The sequence below is a fragment of the Silurus meridionalis genome, chromosome 23, assembly GCF_014805685.1.
Source record: "Silurus meridionalis isolate SWU-2019-XX chromosome 23, ASM1480568v1, whole genome shotgun sequence".
Lineage (NCBI taxonomy): Eukaryota > Metazoa > Chordata > Actinopteri > Siluriformes > Siluridae > Silurus > Silurus meridionalis.
In genome coordinates this window covers 16,853,005-16,875,423 of record NC_060906.1, presented here as the reverse complement: position 1 = coordinate 16,875,423, position 22,419 = coordinate 16,853,005, and the positions used below count along the sequence as shown (strand labels likewise).

The 22,419-nt window shown below is 37.0% G+C and overlaps 2 protein-coding genes across 5 annotated transcripts; both read right to left on the bottom strand.

Moving 5' to 3' along the window:
- Positions 1 to 120: 120 nt before the first annotated feature.
- On the bottom strand, positions 121 to 6,394 carry myh6 (myosin, heavy chain 6, cardiac muscle, alpha). Its single transcript, XM_046836050.1, has one exon. The coding sequence runs from the start codon at positions 6,318 to 6,320 to the stop codon at positions 405 to 407; it is 5,916 nt and encodes a 1,971-aa protein (XP_046692006.1). The 5' UTR covers positions 6,321 to 6,394; the 3' UTR covers positions 121 to 404.
- Positions 6,395 to 7,064: 670 nt separating this feature from the next.
- pak6b (p21 protein (Cdc42/Rac)-activated kinase 6b) lies at positions 7,065 to 21,922 on the bottom strand. Of its 4 annotated transcripts, none has more exons than XM_046836857.1 (10): positions 21,901 to 21,922; positions 18,645 to 18,745; positions 15,861 to 16,076; positions 12,720 to 13,358; positions 12,113 to 12,574; positions 11,821 to 11,954; positions 9,321 to 9,447; positions 9,063 to 9,188; positions 8,479 to 8,613; positions 7,065 to 8,221 (listed from the first exon to the last, which is right to left on the bottom strand). In XM_046836857.1, exons 3-10 carry the CDS (start codon positions 16,065 to 16,067, stop codon positions 8,054 to 8,056), a joined length of 1,998 nt encoding a protein of 665 aa, XP_046692813.1. In that variant the 5' UTR covers positions 16,068 to 16,076; positions 18,645 to 18,745; positions 21,901 to 21,922; the 3' UTR covers positions 7,065 to 8,053. The 4 variants fall into 4 exon arrangements, with proteins under 4 accessions (XP_046692813.1, XP_046692811.1, XP_046692812.1 ...); XM_046836855.1 differs by lacking the exon at positions 21,901 to 21,922 and adding an exon at positions 21,015 to 21,148; XM_046836856.1 differs by lacking the exon at positions 21,901 to 21,922 and adding an exon at positions 20,532 to 20,961.
- Positions 21,923 to 22,419: the final 497 nt, after the last annotated feature.

Genomic DNA, 22,419 nt, shown 5'->3' with positions numbered 1-22,419 from the left:
CATATATTCTAGGTTTACCATCAAGAGGGAAGTGGTGCCTTATGCTGATTCACGAGGGGAAAAAAGAAAGAGTAACACTGAAATTGGTCAATGGCATTTTTATTCAAACAAAACTATGACAGCAATGCAATAAACTAAACTGGTAGCATTTTAATGACTTTTTTCATCCAATTTTTTTTTTAATTATTTTTGTTATTAGCAATGCAATAAATATCAACTCATTGCTCGATTTGAATTAAATTACTTAATGTCTTAGCCCAAAACGCATACAGTTTTTGAAAAACAAATTTGTAACAAATATTAAATGGTTGTTAATGTTATATTGTTATCAAATATGACAATCAAAATGTTTATAATCTATTGAACATTTTTTAAACCAATCTCCAGGTTTTCAGGTGTTGCTGCTACTCATCCTGGGATTTTTTGCCAGGCACACCATCCCTAGTTTTTGCACGTAGCTTATTGACCTGGGATTCAGCAATATCTGCACGCTCCTCTGCCTCTTCAAGCTCATGCTGTAGTTTTCTTAACTTGGCCAAGTTAGAATTAGCTTGTTCTTCCGCCTCTTCAGCCGAACGCTTGTAGGACTTCACTTTGAGCTGTAGCTTGTCAACCAAATCTTGGAGTCTTGCCATATTCTTACGATCTTCTTCGGTTTGATAAGTGAGCTCCTTGATACGGCGTTCATACTTCCGAACCCCCTTAATAGTTTCTGTACCTCTTTTTTGTTCTGCTTCCAATTCATTTTCAAGTTCACGAATGCGAGCTTCCAGTTTTTGAAGCTGTTTTTTTCCACCCTTCATAGCTATTTGTTCGGCTTCATCCAGTCGGTGCTGCAAGTCTTTGATCGTTTGCTCCATGTTTTTTTTCATTCTCTCAAGATGAGCGCTGGTGTCCTGCTCTTTCTTTAGTTCTTCTGCCATCATAGCCGCATCGGTAATTGCCTTTTTTGCTTTCTCCTCAGCGTTGCGGTTTTCTTGTACCATTTCTTCCATCTCACTCTGTAGCTGTAGCAAATCACTCTCATGCTTCTTCTTTTGGTTGATCAGGCTGGTGTTTTGAGAATGCAGTAATTGCATCCTCTCTGTTGCATCGGTAAGCTCTTGCTCTGCCAGTTTACGCCCCCTCTCAGTTTGTTCCAACATTGCTCTTAGCTCCTCAAGTTCTGCTTGAATGAGGTTATTTCTACGTTCTAACAGGGCACTATTCTCTTTGAGCTCTTCATTACAATGAGCAGAATCATCCAGTTGAAGCTGAGTGTCCTTCAAATATGATTGGACCATCTTCAATTGTTTCTGTGCATCAGCTGCCTGTCTGTTGGCTTGACTTAGCTGAATTTCCATCTCATTTAAGTCTCCCTCCATTTTTTTCTTGACTCTTAAAGCTTCATTACGGCTTCTTGTTTCTGCCTCCAGAGAACTTTGTAAAGTTTCCACCATTCGTTGGTAGTTCCTTTTTGCCTGCTCCATCTCTTCATCCTTCTCTGACAACTTTCTTTCAATGTCTGCTTTTACCTGATTGAACTCGAGTTGGGCACGTAAGATTTTGCCTTCCTCGTGTTCTACAGAGGCCTCAGCTTCCTCCAGTGCAGACTGCAGCTCTGCTTTTTCTTGTTCTAGTTGTTTCCTAAGTTTCTCCAGCTCATGAACACTCTTGCCTCCTTCACCAAGCTGATCTGTAAGGTCTGATATTTCTTCTTGCAGATTTTTGTTCTCCCTTTTGATAGTTTCAAGTTGATCAAGAGTTTCTTCATAAGCATTTTTGAGTTTGAAGAGTTCAGTACTCAGGTTTCGTGCTTCTTTCTGTGATGCTTCCAGCTCACACTGTGACTCTTCATGCTTCTGCTTCCACTCTGCTATGACCTTATCAAAGGATCTCTGTTTCTTGTCCAGAGCAGCAGATGCGGCATTTGAGCGTTCAAGATCAAGCATAAGATCTTCAATCTCATTTTGCAGACGATGTTTAGTTTTTTCAAGAGACGAGCACTTTGCATTAACTGCTTCTACTGCCTCCTCTGCCTCTTGTAGCCGTTGAACAAGTTTTTTCTTGGCCTCTTCTAGTTCCTCTGTTCTCTGAATGCCATCTGTCTCATACTTAGCCCTCCATGTTGCAACTTCAGCATTTGCCTTGGACATTGCCCTTTGAAGCTCCGCTTTAGCTTCCTGCTCCTCTTCAAGCTGCTCTCTCAGCAAATCACAGTCATGTCGAGAAGACTGCACTGCATGAGCAAGTGCATTCTTTGCTTTGACTTCTTCTTCAAGCTGCCTTCTCAGATCTTCTAATTGTTGTGTGTAGGAACTTTTTCCTCTGGTGAGTTGAGAGACCAGACATTCTTTTTCCTCCAGCTGCCTCCCAAGTTCCCCATTTTCAGTTAGCAACTTGGCTCTTTGTGCTGAGAAGTCATTAAGACTCCTCTGAGCCTCCTCGGCCTTGGACCTATGCTCATGCATCTGATCCTCGAACGAACGGCACATCTTTTCAAGATTTACCTTGCCTTTAACAATACACTCCATGTTTGAGGCCAAGTCATCCATTTCCAACTTCAGCTCTGTCTTTTCTTTCTCTAACTTTTGCTTGACTCGTTGGAGATTGTCAATTTGTTCACCAAGTTCAGCCACGCTGTCAGCATGTTTTTTCCTGAGGGCAGCAGAAGTGGCTTCGTGGTGTAGTGTAGATTCCTCAAGATCTCTGCGTAACTTCTGAAACTCCGCTTCTCTTTTCTTGTTGAGCTCTACTTGAGCAGATGTGGCTCCACCTGCCTCCTCAAGCCGTTCACTAATATCTTCCAACTCACGGGAGAGATCGCACCGCTGTTTTTCTACCTTTGCTCGAGCTGCACGCTCAGCATCCAGCTCTTCCTCCAGTTCCTCTATACGAGCTTGGTTTTCTTTTAATTTTTTTTGCAGTTGCACTACGACTAATTGCTCATTCTCAATCTTTCCATTCAGTTGAATAATTTCAAAATCTTTCTTCTTCAGTTTCTCTTCCTGCTGCTGCTTGTCATTCTCTAAGTCCATTATATTCTCTTGAACCAATTTGAGGTCTCCCTCCAACTTTCTTTTGGCACGTTCAAGATCCATCCTGACCTTTTTTTCGTGTTCTAGGGTCCCTTCAAGGTCATCCACCTGCTGCTCAAGCTTAGCTTTAGCTTTTGTCAATGTGTTTGTTTTATCTTCTTCACTCTGAAGGTCATCTAGTGTCTGCTGCTGAGTCTCCTGTAGAGCTTTTTTCTCTTTTGTGAGTTTCATTATAATCTCATCTTGGGAAGCCATTTCCTCAGTGAGGTTCTTCACTTTATTCTCAGTTGCATGTTTCTCTTTCTCAACCTTGGCTAGAGTTAGCTCAAGGTCATCAATATCTTTCTTTAGTTCTGAGCATTCGTCTTCTAGTTTACGTTTTTTGGCTGTGAGTTCAGCATTTATTTCTTCTTCATCTTCTATCCGCTCGGTCATCTCTTTCACTTTAGCTTCCAGTTGGATTTTGCTCTTTATCAACTGTTCACAGCGCTCTTCAGCATCTGTCAGTGTATCTTGTTCTGACTGCAATTGTAGAAGTAAATCATTTTTTTCTTGCAGAAGTGTGACCATTTTCTCCTCTAACTCTTTTCTTCGGGTTTCAGATTTATCAAGAGCCTCTTTTATTTTATTGAATTCATCTTTCATATTTGCCATCTCTTTCTCAGCCTCAGCACTCCTAAGAAGAGGCTTAATTTTAAAGAACATTTTCATCCAAGGCCAGTTTTTCACACTTAGGAAGGAGCGAAGGTTCCACTGAATGACCATTAGTGCATCTCTGCGTTCCACAATTTTCTGATATTCTGCTCTCATTAACAAAGCTCGAGCATTAGCTTGTATCCTGGTGATGATTCGGGCAAGTTGCTCATCCCTCATTTCTTCCAGCAAACCCAGAAGACCAGCTTTGAAGAAGACTTTTGTGTGACCAAACTTGTACTGTGTATGGTCAATGTCAAGTGATCCCAGTAGCTTCTCAGCGCTCTTTTTGTTTTCAACAAACTGGCCTTCCGGAATAGCGGATGCATTTAGAATTCTGTACCTCTGTTTGAAATCACCATAGAGTACTCTGTTAGGAAAACCTTTCCTGCAAATTCTGATACCCTCCAATACACCGTTGCAGCGAAGCTGATGCATCACAAGGCAGTTGTCCATAACTCCAGGAGTCTTGGTCTCATTGGGAATTAAACAGCGAACAAAATGTGGATGAGTAGTTTTAAGATTGGTCATTAGTTTGTTGAGATTTTCTCTGTGCAGGGCAGATACGGTCTGAAACGATGACCCCTTCTTTTTACCTCCTTTTCCACCTGCTTCAGCTGAATAGCTGGAAAAAAGATGGCTTAGAAGCTTAAGAGATGATTTCTGATACAGCCCAACCACTGTTTCATTCAGTGGATCCTTGTTTTTAACAAGCCACCCACTAATATTGTAATCGACAGTGCCGGCATAGTGAACCAGTGCAAAGTGAGCTTCTGCCTTGCCTTTGACAACACGTGGTTTCTGGAACATGCTTGATTTGCCCAAGTGGTTATCATAAAGCTTTGCCTTAAAGGTCTGGTCACTTGCCTTTGGAAACATGCACTCTTCCTCAAGAATAGACATGATTCCAAGCGGTTTTTCAATCAGATCAATGCAGGCTTGCAAGTCCATTCCAAAGTCAATGAATTCCCAGTCTATTCCTTCCTTTTTGTACTCCTCTTGCTCCAACACAAACATGTGGTGATTAAAAAACTGTTGCAGTTTTTCATTTGTGAAATTAATGCAGAGCTGCTCGAATGTGTTAAAATCAAAGATTTCAAATCCAGCTATATCCAACACACCGATAAAATATTGTCGATGCTGCTTTGTGTCTAAGGACTGGTTGATTCTAACGACCATCCAGCTGAACATCTTTTCATACACTGACTTTGCCAGTGCACCAATTGAGTAGTATACTTGATCCACACCTTGACCTTTTGTGACATATTCATTGCCTACCTTAACCCTTGGATGACAGAGTCCTTTCAGGAGATCAGCAGAGTTCAGCCCCATTAGGTAGGCTGACTTGTCAGCAGCTTCTGTACCATCTGGTTCGGCCTGTTCTTCTCTCTGCTTTTGTTTAAATTTCAAATTGCCATGATGCATGATGGCTCCTGTCAGTTTATAGACTCCCATTTTCTCATCTGGGGTAAAGCCAAGCACGTCAAAGGCATTGTCAGTGGCCATTAACTCCTCGCTATCATTGATGGAGGGGACGCTTACTTCTCCTTGGGAGATGTAAGGGTAATCATACGGATTATTTGTAATTAGCAGCAAGTCCAGCAGCTCAGGCTTTGCATTGGTCAATATCTGGTAAAAAATGTGATAGTTCCTTTCTGCCTTCAGCTGAAAGGTCACTCGTGATTTTTCCAGCAGGTATGTTTCAATGTCAGCTGAAGAAAGTTTACCACTTGTTCCAAAATGAATACGGATGAACTTTCCAAAGCGAGACGAGTTGTCATTTCTCATTGTTTTCGCATTGCCAAAAGCCTCTAGTGCAGGGTTGGCCTGGATGATTTGATCTTCCAGTGTCCCTTTGTTAGAATCCTTCTTACCCCCACTGGCTCCACCAGCAGCTGCAATACTTGCAAAATACTGGATTACTCTCTTGGTGTTAACAGTCTTTCCAGCACCGGATTCTCCAGTGATGAGGATGGACTGATTTTCCCTGTCTGTGAGCATGTATTGATAAGCATTATCAGAGATGGAAAAGATATGAGGAGGAGCTTCAGATCTTTTCTTACCACGGTAGGCAGAAACTACTTCTGCATCATACACAGGAAGCCATTTATAAGGGTTGACTGTTACACAAAACAGACCTGAGTAGGTATAAATCATCCATGCTGCATATCGCTCTTTGAGGTTAAACAGCACTGCAGGCTCATGCAGAAAAGTGAACATTGCCATATCTTCGATTTTATCAAATTTAGGTGGGTTCTGAGGATGAACATCTGACTCTTTAACAGTTACCGTCCTTCCATCCTCTGTCTTCACAGTGACCTTTCCTTCTTCCTTGCTGATTATTTGTCCTTTGACATATTCCACTTTTTCATCCACAGCAAAACATTCAGTTTTGATGTCAAAAGGTCTAGTTTGAGCTTCAAGTCGTTCTTTGTCCGACTTCCTCAGGTAAAGAGCTGCTTTTCCAAATTCTGCCATTAACGCATCACCCATTGTGATCTCTTGAATTCCACGAGCACTTGATGCTGTAGCAGTTGGTGGACAGTGGCCGAGGCTTTGGCTGGGATCAGGACCTGTAGTAGACTGGTACTGCACTCTCTTTATAAACATGACTAAGTTCCAAATATGGATATGTCTCCAGGCATCTTGTATCAAGGAGGAGAGCCTAAAATGCAAATGGTGTGTTTATCAGACTTAAAGTGGTGTAGGGGAAAGAGTTCAGCAAAAAGACCTTTGGGTGATAATGTCCTTATTAGGACAGCTCTCACCTCTTCTCATTTGGTCTTCCACAGTTCGGTACCACTGGTATTTTTGTTACTCTTAATTTTTGCACTTAATTTTCCTGTACTTAATTTGTTTGTTCCCCACCCATGAATGCATGTATATAGTATTATACTTTAGTCTTCCATACAAAGCAATAGCAGTTACCTAATATGGAGATTAATTCAGGATTTTAGTACAGTGTAAGTCGGAGATTCTATCTTGCCCTGCCAACAAACCACTTTCTTTATCAAAGGCTCCTCTGATAGATTCCACTGACACCTCTTACAGCTATCATGGAACAGACTGTCTTGCCCCATCCCTATTTAACACCACCCCGAAATAGCACTGACAGACAAATTCTCCTTAATCTTTCATGCTCTTATTATCTAAAGGCATGCAAATCAACCTGTTCAAGTACTACTTTCCTGTTGGTACTAAATATATACAAGCCTTTCAAAGAGGGTGGTGATTTTGTGTTTTTTTTAACTGGTAAAGATGTCAAATGCATGAACACGTGTACATGTATGTAATAAAGTATGGGATTTCCAATGTTTCACATGTGCTTTGTTAGTAGCAAGAATGCAAATATACTTTGAATTGTACAAACTTTTAATTGTATAAACTTATCCTTAACTTTGCAACATTCATTTTGTTACAATCTGCTATGAAAAATGGATAAAGCTATAAAATATAAAAAAATAAAAATGGGGAATGTACAGAACATGTCATGCTTCATGCTTTTGCCTTTCCCTTTTTTGAAGATTTTGAAAATAAATTTGATTTAATAGCAGCATACATACAAACTCCTTTTGCATGCAAAGAATCACCATTTTTCACGTTTTATTAGTATTCACATTGAAGAATCATGACTCCACACTGTTGGACAAGAACCACATACTGATTCAGAATGAAATTTCATGGCATTAACACTGAATTCATTTTTTAAATCAGAATTTAGAATATGTTTACATTTCCATGTAACACTTCATTGTGAATTTTTATTTTCATTATATTTAAATTTATATATATATATATATATATATATGTTTTAATCATAAGGTTGTTAGTGCTGACCTTGGAAATAAGTGCTTGAGTACAAAATAGATCCTTTCAATGAGCAGAATAACTTACATACCCAACTAGGCCAACTATCACTTCACTGAGACATTGTTTCAGATTATTTGTACCAATAGCAAATAAACACATGCCATTTTCATTTCATTCTTTAAACTACATTTAAAAGGGTAAGGGAAATACTAAAACACTAATACAGTTGTGGGTTAGACTGTTTTAAAGTGGTTTAATAAATTTGTGGAAGGCAATTTATAATACTGAGAATGTACTCATTTATATATAGTTATATATTTTTATGTATAGTTTATGAGTGAAGTTAATGATTAATTGTTTGTTCATCTTTAAACTAAAGTGGTCAAATTAATTTTTAACTTCATGAAAGGCTCTAGTGGGCATTTAGTAAAAATGTTACATATTTTTGAAAATACTGACCATGGTGGTCAATAAGTAGTCCACATTCACAAACTAAATGTTTAGAGTTCACGCATGCAGTGCTTTGGTTCTGTTCAGCAGCGAGACATGCGTTTCCGGTATTGCTCCACAAGAGGCACCAGACAGCGAGGGGAGCCACTCTGCAGCAGGAAAGGGTGCTTGAGCAGGTCAGTGGCACTTGTTCTCTCCAGAGGATCCTTTGTTAACATGGATTCCAAAAAGTCCCTCAACACTGGCGAGATCTGTTAAAGAATGGAAAGGTTCCTACTGATGAACTATATTGACTGCACTGAGATAATCCGTGTAAAATGTAGTGCTAGTATATATCTTACGCTTAAGTACAGTACATTATATAGATAAACTTTTAGTGATGGAAGAGGAAATAATCAGTTTTTTGTGCTATACACACCAGAGCCAAGGCTTGTGTAGTAAATATTAGGATTTGAGACAGTTATTCATTTCAACAATTTATCAATATTTTTAACTTGTTTGTTCTTGCCTTGTGTGTATTTCTGACAGAAGGTGCTGCATCATCTCTCAGTCTCTTCATAGCAGCTATTGGGGTGTCACTAAAATATGGAGGCTCTCCATCCACCATCTCCACGACCATAATGCCCAGAGACCACACATCCACCTACATACACAAATAAAATTCCTATTATTTGCAGAAATGAGTGATTTTGCTGCTCCTTCCTTCCTCTTCATCTTTCCACAATCTGTGGAAAATTGTGTTTTTCCAAATTATTGAAACAGTGTAAGCTAGAATGTGTTATGTAATGTATTTCTGTGAAAAGGGAACTGGTTCTAACAAATGTCAGTGTCCATAACTCCTCCATCCACACCCCCTAAACCATGGCTCCTTTTCCAAGAGTAGAAAATAACTCAGAAGATAAGTAAAGAGTAGTAGATGTTAGTGTCCAAATATGGATTCCAGGCCGTGGTTTAATAATAGTCACTGACAAAAATGTTGCTGATAACAAGAAAAAAGATTCCCTATATTCACTTAAAAAACTGAGCCAGAGCAGTACAACTAAAAAAACGATCACAATTAAAATTAATAATTAATTTATTAATTTTTTTTACCTCTGTGCCATATGGGGTTTTGGATATGACCTCTGGCGCCATCCAGTATGGAGTTCCAACTAAGGACTTCCTTTTCGGAATATCTTTGCTGATTTGAGCACAGAATCCAAAGTCTGATAGTTTTATCTTAAAAAAAAAAAAGAACATGTTACTTCTTTCTTTGTTCTGTGTATTAAGAAGATTCTGAATAATAATTTTTGGAAAATACTTTTGACTGAAAATCAAAGTTTGATGAGAGGCACTACTATTAAAACTTACTCTCCCATCCAGTGTTAGCAGTATTGAGTCACTCTTTATGTCTCGGTGGATGACACCTTGTGCATGGAGATAAGCTAGAGCCTGTAGCACAGCGTCACACACTGTAGCTATCTGCTCCTCTGTCAACCTGATTGCGTGCACACACACACATATATACACACACAGATAGAATGCGCAGTGATCAGTTGATATTTTAGGAAACAAAGTACTAACTTCAGCATTAGATACAAATATTTCCCCTCACACGGTCCTTGAAAGAGTGTAAAGTTTAATGGGTGTGAGTAGCTGAGTTAATCTATGTGTTCACCTGTAAACATAATCTTGTTTTTCTGCTCAGCCCAGTTTGAGAAACATACGTTTTAAGTAGCAGGCTTTGCATAGCCAATAGAATAATTGACACGTAACTAATGACGCATTACTATATATTTAAAAAATGCTTTACACAGCCTTCCATGCTAATAACCAATAATATGATTTGGTCTACAGTACATTCAGTTATGAAAAGATGAAAATGTAGACAAGTAAAATATGATCCTCTCCATTTTTCGGATGTGCATGTTTTACTGGCACAAGTATCCTGGATGGAGACACTTTTCAAAAACCTTAAACACTTTAAACAATTAGATATAGCTCTCTATAGCTTCCTTGTGGGTGTACAAGAGGCCACAGCTTATAATTCCTCCTAATCAATTTTTGTTCATACAAACTTTTTAGTCATTTTTAGATCCATATTACACCTGTGTCACTGCTGTGCTGAGATACTATTATCCAAATAATATTGATTTTATGACATGCTGCTATGTAGTAGATAGTGTTAGAAATTTTGGGGCCATTGGTATTGATACCGAACAGAGGTAGGAAGTAACGAAGTATAAATAGTTCGGTAAGTTCTAATCTATTTGGTGACATGATCAATAGTTTTTCTTCTCACTGCACCATTTTCAGCCCATCAACCTATTTTTTATCATTGCGCAGCTTTTTCAATTCACTGGTGTATCATTTCCTGGCTCTCACATCACAGATATAGACTAGTTCATGAAGCGAACAATGAGCAAGACAGAAGGCAACAGGCAAAAAGGGGGATGAGACAGAGGGAGTCAGTGATGTAACTGAGAACAGAGACATTCCTGATCACCTGATCATCATTATCTTTTCTCTGCTTGTGTTCTATATGGTGGATGCTCATCCTGGATATATTCATTAGATAACAATATTAGAAATTCATTTTGTATTAATATATTAATTAGGGCTGTCAAAATGCAAATTCATTTTTACGGCACTAATTTGAACTAACATTAATTTCTGTTTTACCATTTTTTCCTTAAATTATAAATAAATATATCATTTATTAAAAGTGGAAAAATTAAAACCTTCAGCGCAACACACGTTTATTCACAATTTATTCTCGATTTCTTTTTCACGATATAAAAAAATTAATTAACTCCACTGAAAATGTTTAATCAGTAATCAGTTTTGATTTGGTTTTCTAATGCACCCAGTCTCATATCAGCACCAAAATCTGCAATGATGCACACATTTTTCCCATCGGGGTCAACAAACACACTGGCACGATTTGTGTCATTTTTTTTTTCTCATAGCTTAAATTACTGTCTATTTTGATTGCACAGATAATAGCAGTACATCATTCGAATCTGTAAAAGAGCTACTTTTATTTGTATACACTCAATAACAACAAAACGCTGTGCTTTTGTAAAATAAAGAACATAGACAGGGGGCGCTCTCTGCAGTCTCTGTCAACTCTCTTCACAGACACATAAATAAAACAACCTGATTCTCAGTAAATATTTGCCTCACAGACATGATAAATATAGAAATAGCATAAAATGCCTACTTTTAATAAACCAATTAACATCGAAAAAACAAATATTCTCTAAATAGGTAATCCACATGAAAGTTAGAAGAGGTACAGGTACAGTCCATATCTAAACATAGCAAAAGTGTCGTTTGGTATCATGATAATTTACGTAATTTCAAATACCATAATTACTTTAAAACATTTACAAGTATATTTTGTTTTCATGCTCTATGTTGAGTTTGTTTTCACTAATAATTAACATATATATCATAAAGCATCCATGTTTGTCTATGCCTATGCTGATTAGAGTATTAAAAAATTGAAAAGTAGTAATTCAAGGTACTTTTAGAACAGATAAAAATGTGTGATTGATTACTCACGACAATCATGCGATTAATCACGATTTAATATTTTAATGGATTGACAACTCTATTATTAATTTGATGTGAGATCCAGTTACCAGCGTGACACTAAAACAGGTTGTAGTAATGGCTAATTTTTTTTACTTAAGTACATGTCAGAGCCCAAACTTCTTTACTTTATCTTGAGTGAAAAAGGATAGTCAGTACTTCAACTTTTACCAGAGTCTTTTACAACATGAGTATATGTACTTCTACTTAAGTAAAGGCTGTGTGTACTTTGGCCACCTCTGATAACAAAGTCTTCATTTTGTTTGTCTCTCACCTAGTTTCAGATACTATGTTGGTTAAAGCACCACCCTGCAAGTACTCCATTATGACCCAAAGCTCCTCCTCCACTAGAGCACTCTTGAACATCTCTACCACATTCTTATGCCTGTAGTCTCTCATTATAACCACCTAAAAAAAAGCATATAAAATGCAAATTTACATTTAACATAAAACATTTTTCACAAGAAATGACATGCAGAAATTAAGGTGGTTAAGACCACATAAAGAAGCCATTTTCACAACATTACCTCAGACATTCATATTTAAGTAAAGACAGAATGACATACTTCATTGAAGAGCAGCTCTCTCCTTTGCTGTTTCCTCAGATCCATCATCTTCACTGCTACCTGTTTCCCGCTATGTTTCTCCCGTGCAATACAAACAACTCCTGTTGAGCCTTCACCAATCTTCACAAAGTTCTCCAGATAAGTACGAGGATCTCCGTTGTCCACCACCATTTGCAGAGCGGCCTTAAACTGTGCATGAGTGACTGCTGGCTGTTCACAAATTATGGTGGTTGACTCAGTAGTTCTTAGGCTGGGAGAGTAAGCCCCAGAAATGTAAGTGGCAGGTGAGCCTGTAGGGGAGGGCCGAGGCTGAGAGGGACTGTCCTGTATAGGGGGTAATGAGGCATTACTAGGAGATATGATGTTTGCATTGCTGGAGAACTGTGAATGAGATTGGGTGTCATACACAGTTTTTGGACTGCTGGTGTGATTTGGTTTTGAGATGGCTGGGAACCCCCCTGTCTGTAATAGCATAAGTGATAGTTTCATATAGTTATCTATACCTATAACAAAGACTATGTAAAAAAAACATATAATAAATCACTTCTATGAATCTTCCTATTCACATCCTACTACTCTTAAACTTGACATAAATGTCTGAACTTACCTTTAAGTCATATGTGGAGTATGGCCTCCTAGAGCTACCCACAGATACCAGGGGAAGCTCTGAACTGGGAGACACCATTTGTTTGACCCTAGACCCTTGACTTAACGTGGGGGTATTGTAGAGGCAGGACACAGGCCTTTGATTGGTCTTGCTGACTTTCTGAGCCACACCGGGATAATCAAGTCCTAGTCTTTCACTGTGGGCATATTTACCTTCTTGATCTGGTCCTGATAAACCTAAAATGTCTCTTGGCATGAGCGGCGGCTTCCTTGTAGATGCCATACTGACTTCAAAAATGGACCTGGCTCTTGGGGGCAGTCCATTAGATTGGAGAGTGGCACACTTTTTAGTTGTGGCACCTGGTCGTGGGCTTCCGCTCTCACTATAGACTTGTGGTGGCCAATCATGCCAATCTAGAGTAGGCTGGCCATTTTTCTGTTTATTTTGATTCAGTTCCTGATACTGATATGTGTCCACCTCAATCAGCTCCCCCAACCGTCCCAAGGACTGGGCTCGTTTTCGAAGAGATGGACTAGTCCTCCTGAGTGAATTGGAGCTGGTAACAGAAAGCCTACTCATTTCAGCAATTGCTGATGCAATGTAGTCTCCATGTCCTATAAAACTGCCCCGTACAATTTTCTGTATTAAGAGAGAAAAAAGAATAATGTAAGTACTGATATGATTATTAATAATACTATAATATGAACTCTGGAGATGCTGAAAGATCTACATGTGGACCTATTGGCTGCATTATTTTCACTGCATCAAAATATCTTCTCTTATGACCCTCAGAAATCTGTCTAGGCCAGTCTCAGCTTGGGATATGCTTACTGTTTCAGTAAGATGTAAATGCAAAGATGTAATCAATTTAGAGCTTTACATAGCATAACAGCAGTCAATGCATAAATTAATGGAAGTCAGCATAACTAGGGAAATATGTTTAGAGGACTTTTCCTAATACAGCTGTTGGCCACTGTATTCTGAACAAGCTGGAGCTTCCATATGAAGACAGCAGAGCTTCTAGTCACGTCTAGAGGCTATAAAGCATCTATTTGTTTGTATTTATTTGTATTTCAACTTCATAAAATGGTCATTCATTTGGAATCTGTCTAAACTCTGGAATACTGGAATATACCCTGAACAGAAACATACAATTACACAAAATATTTATTTCCTTCCTGTATGAAGATAAAACACCTAGCTGGCCAATATTATTATGACTGCTGCAAGTGATTTTGATTGTTTAATTGCTTCATGTAGCTGTCAGCTTCTGCAAAAAAATCAAATAAATAATTATTTTGCATATAAATAATGCAAATAGTATGTATGTATTTTTTACGGAAACTGTGGTTTTAACGTGGATAGCACTTTTATAAATATGTTTTATTCTTGTTTTATTGAGTCAGTTATTACTTTTACATTTGTGTGTTGGTGTGGATAGCTTAATCTGAAAAATAGAAATAGACTTCAGGGTATTGTTAAAGTGTGTGGTAAAATTGTCGGCACCATCCTGATGGATTTAAACAGTGTGTATAAAGCAAGGACTGTTAAGAGGAATGTTAAGAGATTCCAGCCATCCCTTGCAGAATCTTTTTATGTTGTTACCTTCTTCATGTAGATATTTTTTACCGCTTTGCTGGACAAATAGATTTAAAAATTATTTTGTACCAGTTGCTATAGGGTTTTTAAATACTTAATTTTTTATTTTTTTTCTCTCTGTACTGTTTGTTGTTGTGTGTTTGGGATTGTATGGATTCTGCTGGCTGTGTAACAAATTGCCCCTCGGGGATAATAAAGTTGACCTAACCTAACCTAACCTAACCTAACCTAACCTAACCGTTTAGTAAAAAAAAAAATGATTCCATGTCAATTTTTATATTCTAATCATTTAGATACAGAGAAGAATACAGACTTTTGCTGTCATAATAAATGTTATACTAATTTATATTAAATACTAATGAGATTTCCATGAAACATAAGGATTCAATAGAAAAAGAATTGATGGCAATTTAACACATATTATGTAAATAAAAAAAGAGTGAAATTAAAGGTGACTATATTAAAATTATAAATGATTTATTTTATTTCTGAGATTTACTCTTCTTTTAAAACACAAACAAAAACCCTTCAAACTCTTGTGTGTCTACAATCCCAAGAGCCATGGGAGACTATGATGTCTTTTAATCAGAAAAAGGTAAAGTAAATGTCATAAAGAAAGCATGGATAAAATTTATGTTATACATCCTCATATAACTGTAGTCAAAATGAACAGAAACAAAACCAAATATCATAAACAATAGTTTGTGTGCTCTAATATGTGTCATTTAGATCTACTTTGTAGATCATGTACTATATTACAATAGAACAGTTAAAACATTTATGATATAAATTAATACAGTACATTGAAATATAATAATTAACTCATATTGCTATCCCGCAATAAAGGAAGTTGATTTATATGCGGTTCTGCCTGAAACTCATTTTTTTGTCATGAGAGAACAGTTTTTTTCAACTTTTCTACACATCTTTCTCTTAAAATATAAGATAACAATACAAACTTTCTAACTTTGTAATTGTGTAACTGAAACGACAGCTCGAGGGTAAGCTTGACCAGGAAATACAAGATGTGTCATGAGGCAGAACACTGCTATTTAATTTCCTCACAAGCTTGAAGCCTTGTTTGTGCAGTATGTGTTCCGACCAGATTTTCCATAAGCATGGAGGCAAGAGAACTTGCCATTCAGGTTTAACCCTTTAGTTCCTTTCAGTAAGAGAAGGCACTACTTTACGTCTACATTATCAATTGCTCTTGGATCAATTGTTATTGGATGCATTTTCTTTTAGTTCAATGAAAGGTTACATGATAAAAAAGATGTTTTTATAATGAGCATCTGAAAATAAAATGTAAATATATAATATATGGTACATATGTACTGGATGTGTTATTAGTATGGATCTAGATTAAATTTATTACACAGTAGAATACAGTGGAATAGCTGTAAAAATAGACTAGCACATATGTTTGCGAAAGCTGCAAAAACATTTACTCTAACTATTGCTGTAAAACGTGTTTTGGTATCAAATGTGTATACTCTCCTGCAAGTTTTCTTGTTGAGATATAAGGGAAGTTTAATGCTGTACCTTCTCTCGCTTACGCTGCACTGATGTGATGTTGGAAGGATCTACCAAAGGCTTGGGCCTCTTTAGTGTTTCTATTACACTTTGCCATTGAGGTGGTAGTCCTACAAAACAGCCACGAGCAGCATCATAAGATGTATGCACCCGGTGCTCAAAGTTCTTGGGTGCAGAGATTTCTATCTTCCTCTTCTTCTTCTTCCTTTGGAACATTTTGAAGGCCTGGGTGAAGCAAAAGTAAAGTCTGTTATGCTGTGTTTCCTTCATCTTTCACAACATGTGAGACTCCAGCAGCTTGACACTAACAACTGGCAACACTTCACAAACTTCCGTCAGGGAGAAAAAAAAATCAGAGCGCAAACCAAACAATGCAACCTAAGTCAGCCTTGAGTCCTTGAATTCCCTTGAGTGAGAAGAAGGTGGAGAGATTATTACTACACACCCATCAAAAAAAAAAAAACACACCCCTTCATGCAAAGGCCTGAAGCCGAAGTCTGCGGTCTATAAAATAAACAGCATGATGAGTTATGTTACAGGCTGGGTTAGTTGAATGAAGCACATGCTACCTGTTTGTATTTCCCTTTTGCCACACCACTGTTAACACTGTGCTAGACTCCCACTAATGGTGCCAAGTGTACCTTGACCCTGATTAACAATACAAATGGACACTGTTCTCAATTCTTTTACTTTGAAATCAATCCATTTCTTTGCACTGGAATAAACTGAGATAAAGTGTCAATTCCTGACTGATGACATTCCTGATTTGTTACAACTGCTTGTGTTTATTAGCGCTATGTTCTTATCCCAACCCAAAACAAAGGATAGGCCCAATAACAGTAAACAATTTCACAAAATGACTTTATAGAAACCCAGATGTAAAGATAAGTAATGGTTAAAACAAATAAAAAGTCATTATAATGAGCTGATAATGAAATTAAATAAAACTTGGTCTATAATAATAATCTAGGGGAATGCTATACCAAAGTGTATCTTTGTTTAATATAAATCTTTGGGTTGAGATGTCATTTTAAATAACACAATGTCATTGAAAGCAATGGCAGATGCTTTAGACATTGCCAGTGAAGTGTAACATGTTGATATACTGTGTCAATACCTGAATAATATCTCCAAGCTATATCCTTGTTTAAGTAGGTCGGTCAATATTTACTCACAAGTGAACATCAAATAGTGCAGCATGATCACACAATAAAGCTGCACTAGACCTTTGATAAGAGCAGGGCCAAATAGAGTTACTTGAGATATATGGTATTCTTCTAAAACGTCTTTTGATACACACTTTTAATATATAAACTAGCACAAATTTTGTGAAATCATGTATCTTAATTCAGTTCTATTTTAATTGATGTTATCCGTTCTGCCTACATGCAGCCCCTTATATTACTTTTTTTTTTTTGGACAGGAGTAAAATACAACCCGAAAAAAGTAAAATAATATCTTCAACATTAATATATACCAAACCAGGTGCTTTAAAAGTAAACCTAAAATACCCTGTCATGACATTTCAAATGCTGACACTCGTTTACTAAATTATGCAGCGGCATTCATGAGTCATCGCTGTATCGCAGTATGACACGTTACATTATAATGAATAGCAACAATTAAGTTACTATATAAGTGATGAAAAACTAAAATAAATGACAATTACATTGTACAGTCAGGTCTTGTACAGTGAACATTTTTGTACTTTTTACTCTGTACACCACCACATTTGACAGAAAATGGAAGAATCAAATCCGATTCACTTGTAGACTTTAAGGTTTATTTCAAGAGTGTATACAAAAATATTGCATTAATACTTCAAGAATTTGGGGCATTTGTTTACATTTTACAAATTGGTTATGTTTTATATCATATAATTAAACTCTGAATACTGCTAACAATTATTAAACCACTGAGACTAACTGATTAATGCATAATAACATTAATTTTCTATTTACTATTAATCTTCAGCACCCACTGCATTCTGATATTATTACAATTCTAAACTAAACTCACTGACTGATCATTTTTAACAAAAGAAATGTGCTCAGACTATAAAACTTGTGTGTACACAAACACAAGAATACCATGGACAGTGCTAGGAATGCTTCTAATAAATAAATAAATAAATAAATAAATAAATAAATAAAATGCCCCACCCACCCCATCCCTCAGGTAGTAAGTATCAGGTTTCAGGGTTGTTGTCAATTTTTGGAGCTATCTTTCTTTAAGCGATAAACATCTAAACTGAAAAGAAAAAAAAAAAATCTTCTCCAAAAAAATTGGAACAGCAAGGCCAATTTTATTTCCTTTTGCTAGACACTGAAGACATAGGAATCAGGATAACGAAATGAATATTAAATGATAAATGGGAATTTCAACTTTCATTCTGTTTGCCAGGTATGCCATGTTCTTATGATTAGACAATCAATAGCTCTAAATGTATTCTCTTGTTTAATCTTGGTTTCAACTGTTAAATGCATCTGCAGCATTAAAAAGGATAAACCCACTTATTGAAAATTAGAAATAAGATTAAATTGTAAATTGCAAAGAGTTATTGCACATACAATTTGACAATACGACAGTATGAAATATTCTGAATTTAGAATTCAGAATACACACACACACACACACACACACACACACACACACACACACACACACACACACACACACTTTGACCTTTCCATCACTTTGTTAAAGGTTCGTCTTTGTTTCTGAACTTTTGTGGCATATCTCTTTTCATCTTTGCAAATTCAAGACCTGAATTAAAAAAAGTAAAAGCCTTACCTTTATGTTCCTATTGGCCACAGGTAATATTTAGTGCTGGAAGTCTCTTACACTGTTCACATCATCAAACCAAGTCACGTACATTGTATAAGCATGTTGACCTGAAATAGGAGCATGTTGAATTATTATTGACATACATTTTATAATTATCTATCTATCTATCTATCTATCTATCTATCTATCTATCTATCTATCTATCTATCTATCTATCTATCTATCTATCTATCTATCTATCTATCGGTTGCAAATACATCTGTTAATCTTTTTTTTAATGTGAATTTGTGCACAAGCTGTAGAAACTACAACCTTTGAGCAGCTACAGTCTTATAACGTTGTAGCCAGCAAGCTTGAATGCTGTTAAAACCTTTATTTTATATATCTTTTAAAACTAAAGCTGCAGTATTTTCTGTAATAAAAGACTATAAATCCACAATTAGTGGGTTAGCTACAGAATCAGAATCAGAATTAGAATCAGGTTTATTGGCCAAGTGTGTTCACACACACACAAGGAATTTGGTTCCAGATGTTAGTTACTCTCAAAGTACAGACATGAATAAAAACTATACATTCAGGGAGTCTCTCTGGAATATTACAGCTTCAGAAGTTAATGAGAAATACAAAGACTAAAAGACCTCAAGTGTGTGGGTGGTGGTTTACACAATGTGTTTTAGTTAGATCGTTAATGACTCAAAGTTGCCCAGAGTGAGTAAAATTACACTGCAGTACTGCACAAAGAGAGCATTGAGAGATCAGAGCAGAGAAACCTTTGCCCTTAAAACTGTCCGCTGTCATTTTTTATCCATTGTCGATCTGATCGCTGATACTTTCATCCTGGTCAGGATTGAAATAGCCTATCCTAGGAGCACTGGGCAGAAAACAGGAATAAACCTTAAACAGGATGTCTATCAGTCTATACAGCCAATCCACCAAAACAAGGTGGGAGGAAACCTGAGGATCTGAGGAACCCACATAAACCCAAAGAGTGTTGCAAGAAAGATGCCATTCCTGAGATCATCTTGCCAAATGTAGAGCCTGAACTTCATTTGATGTAATTAAAAAGCATAAAGCTAACAGTGAGAAAAATTTGAACTGATTAGCCATGATGTTTTATTCTAAACTTACAAGTAGATGAGCATCAAAGTCATTGAATATCAATTTCTAACCCTATTTATTAAAGGCTTTTCAATAGGCAGTTAAAGCAATAATGAATTGGCAGAGATATTTTCTTCTTAATACAAAAAAGACAGAGCATAGCAGGATGTTAATAGCTTACCTGATCTATTTAAATTACAAATATATATTAGCATTAACACATGTGACTGAAAAGTACACTTGAGTTAAACCAGTTTAAACCAGAGTAAACATGTTCCCTTTAATATTTTACCATTAAATGTCTTGCTGCCTAAAACAGAATAATACATTTATACTAGCACACACACAAAAGTAATATGGTAAATCTTCTGATGAATCTATGATGCTGCAACTAAACTGGTTCAGTTTACTTTATCTAGAAATTTTAGATCTACAGTAAGTCACCGCCTCCCCTTCTCTCCTGATGTGAACCCTACTAAAAGCCTCTCGTCTGAATTTGAAGAGGGAAATCCATATAGACAAATTACAGCATATGCACATGAAAAGGTACTGCAGACTCTACTAGAGTCTCCAACCGTAGCTTTGCTGAATAGTAATTCATTAATTTCTTTTTTAGGTATCTTTCAAAAATAACAACAGAAACAGGTACTCGTTTTCTGAAAACAAATTGACTGACTGTTAAAAAGTCTTCTGGCAATCTGGCACTTCAATACAGATTACATTAATGTATACCTCTTAGCTAATTAAGTCCTGCATAAAAGGTCAGTTAGAGACAACTAAGACAACTTCTTATACCTGTTAAGTTACCTATCCATTAAGAAAGCACAAGGACACAAAAGTGGACTTTCCATTGGACAGACATTCAGCTTCAGGTCCAACCATTCTTTTCTTGTTCCCAACAAACCTAGTTCCAAAAGACTTGCAAACATATCTATCCTGTATGCCATCCAGGTAGGTAAGAACATTTATAACAGAACATTTGGGAGATTAAAATAAATGAAAGTTCAAATTATCTTATAAAAAAACATTTTCCTCAGGTCTAGCCTACAGACAAAAATGAGAAAAGCTCGAGTGAAAGCTAAACAAAGAAAAGATTGCCTGCTGAGTCACTATCTTTCCTGCATCTCATTCTTCCCATTAAGTTCAGTCACATGACCTTCCCACTTGAAAATTTTGCCTTACTACCTTTTTTTCAAGAAGTTTCAGCCATTTACCTTCCTAAGCTTTACCAAGAGGAAATGAATAAAGCCAAGAGAGGGAAGTAGAGAAACACCTTACCTTTCCGCATCAAACTGGAAAACGAGCTTCACGATAAGTCGTGAAAAATACACTGACTAACACAACACCTCACAGACTGTCTGTCTCGCACACATACAACCGTGGTAGCTGCTCCTGTCAACATGCAGCATACAGGCCAGCACATGTTAGGATGAGTTGGGTGCGTTCTTCTGTGGAGGAGGTGTGAGGCTGGTGAAAACGGTCCCTGTCAGGGCCAATTCGTCACCATAACTGAACTCGAGTGTGCCTAAGGGGCCTGTTGTAATTGCTTCCAGTGCAATTAACATAAAAACCAGAAGGTTAAAAAGCTGATGAGTGTAGAGCATTATTATGGGACAATACCATTTTGGATGTGTCTGTCGAGGAGACAACATCTGCATGTTGCTGTACATGCAAGTTTATGTCTCGGGTAAAGGAACACTGGTAGAATTTGAATTATCAGGAGTATTTTATTTATTCCCTAACCTACATTAGAAAGGGGACAAACTCTGCATTATAATTCTACATTTTATAATCCAAACATCCAAATTACACCCACTCTAATTGCCTCCTTTTATCTTCTAGCCCGTAAAACAGCCAGCATTAATAGGGTTTATATTAAGTAAAGAATTTTTTTGCCACACCCTGGAGGAAGGTCTCACTTGGGTTAAGACAACTATGTGTACAGACAAGTATACACATGATACAGTTAACACAGCCAGCCTAGAGCTGCCTAGCAAATATCATATGCTCACAGACAATTTATCACCTTAGCATGACACCACCACACAAATAATGCAGGAGTTTCTCTAACAGCTAAAGCACATACAAGAGGAGTTATCTTTCTCTTACTCTCTTCCAACAGTATTAATCATAATCTAAGATTTAATATACATGTGCCACTTACAGGTTTGAGCCCAAATCCATATAGAAGTATTCCAATTTGCTGGTTTGCTATTCTGGATCTTTGAGGTAGAGCAAGAGTGAGTGATGGTTTGCTCACCAAGTGACCATATCCTAGCAAAAGATTCAATGCACTGCCATTTAAATAGCAAATGAGTTGTCACTCCTCCCAGCAAACAAAGATACAACACCTGTAGTCTTAACTGCCTTAAAGCTCACATTACATTAAAGGCTTAAAGTATAGATTATTATTTAGTGCTGTAGAGGTTTCCTGACACCCAATGCAAGCTGATCAGCTACTACCACTTATGTTAGGTAGTAGGGAAAACTTGTAAATTTTCTGCTTTAGAAAGTACTTATACAGTAAGTGGGCCAATATGTTTTGCTTTGATAAAACACAAAGGAAACTCAAATAAAAAATTTGTAACAAAATAATCCTGTTCAGTTTTAATTGCATAAAATTGAATAGTGATGCAATTCATAATGGGTGACTTTTGTTCAATTATTATTAGTTCCCCCCTCA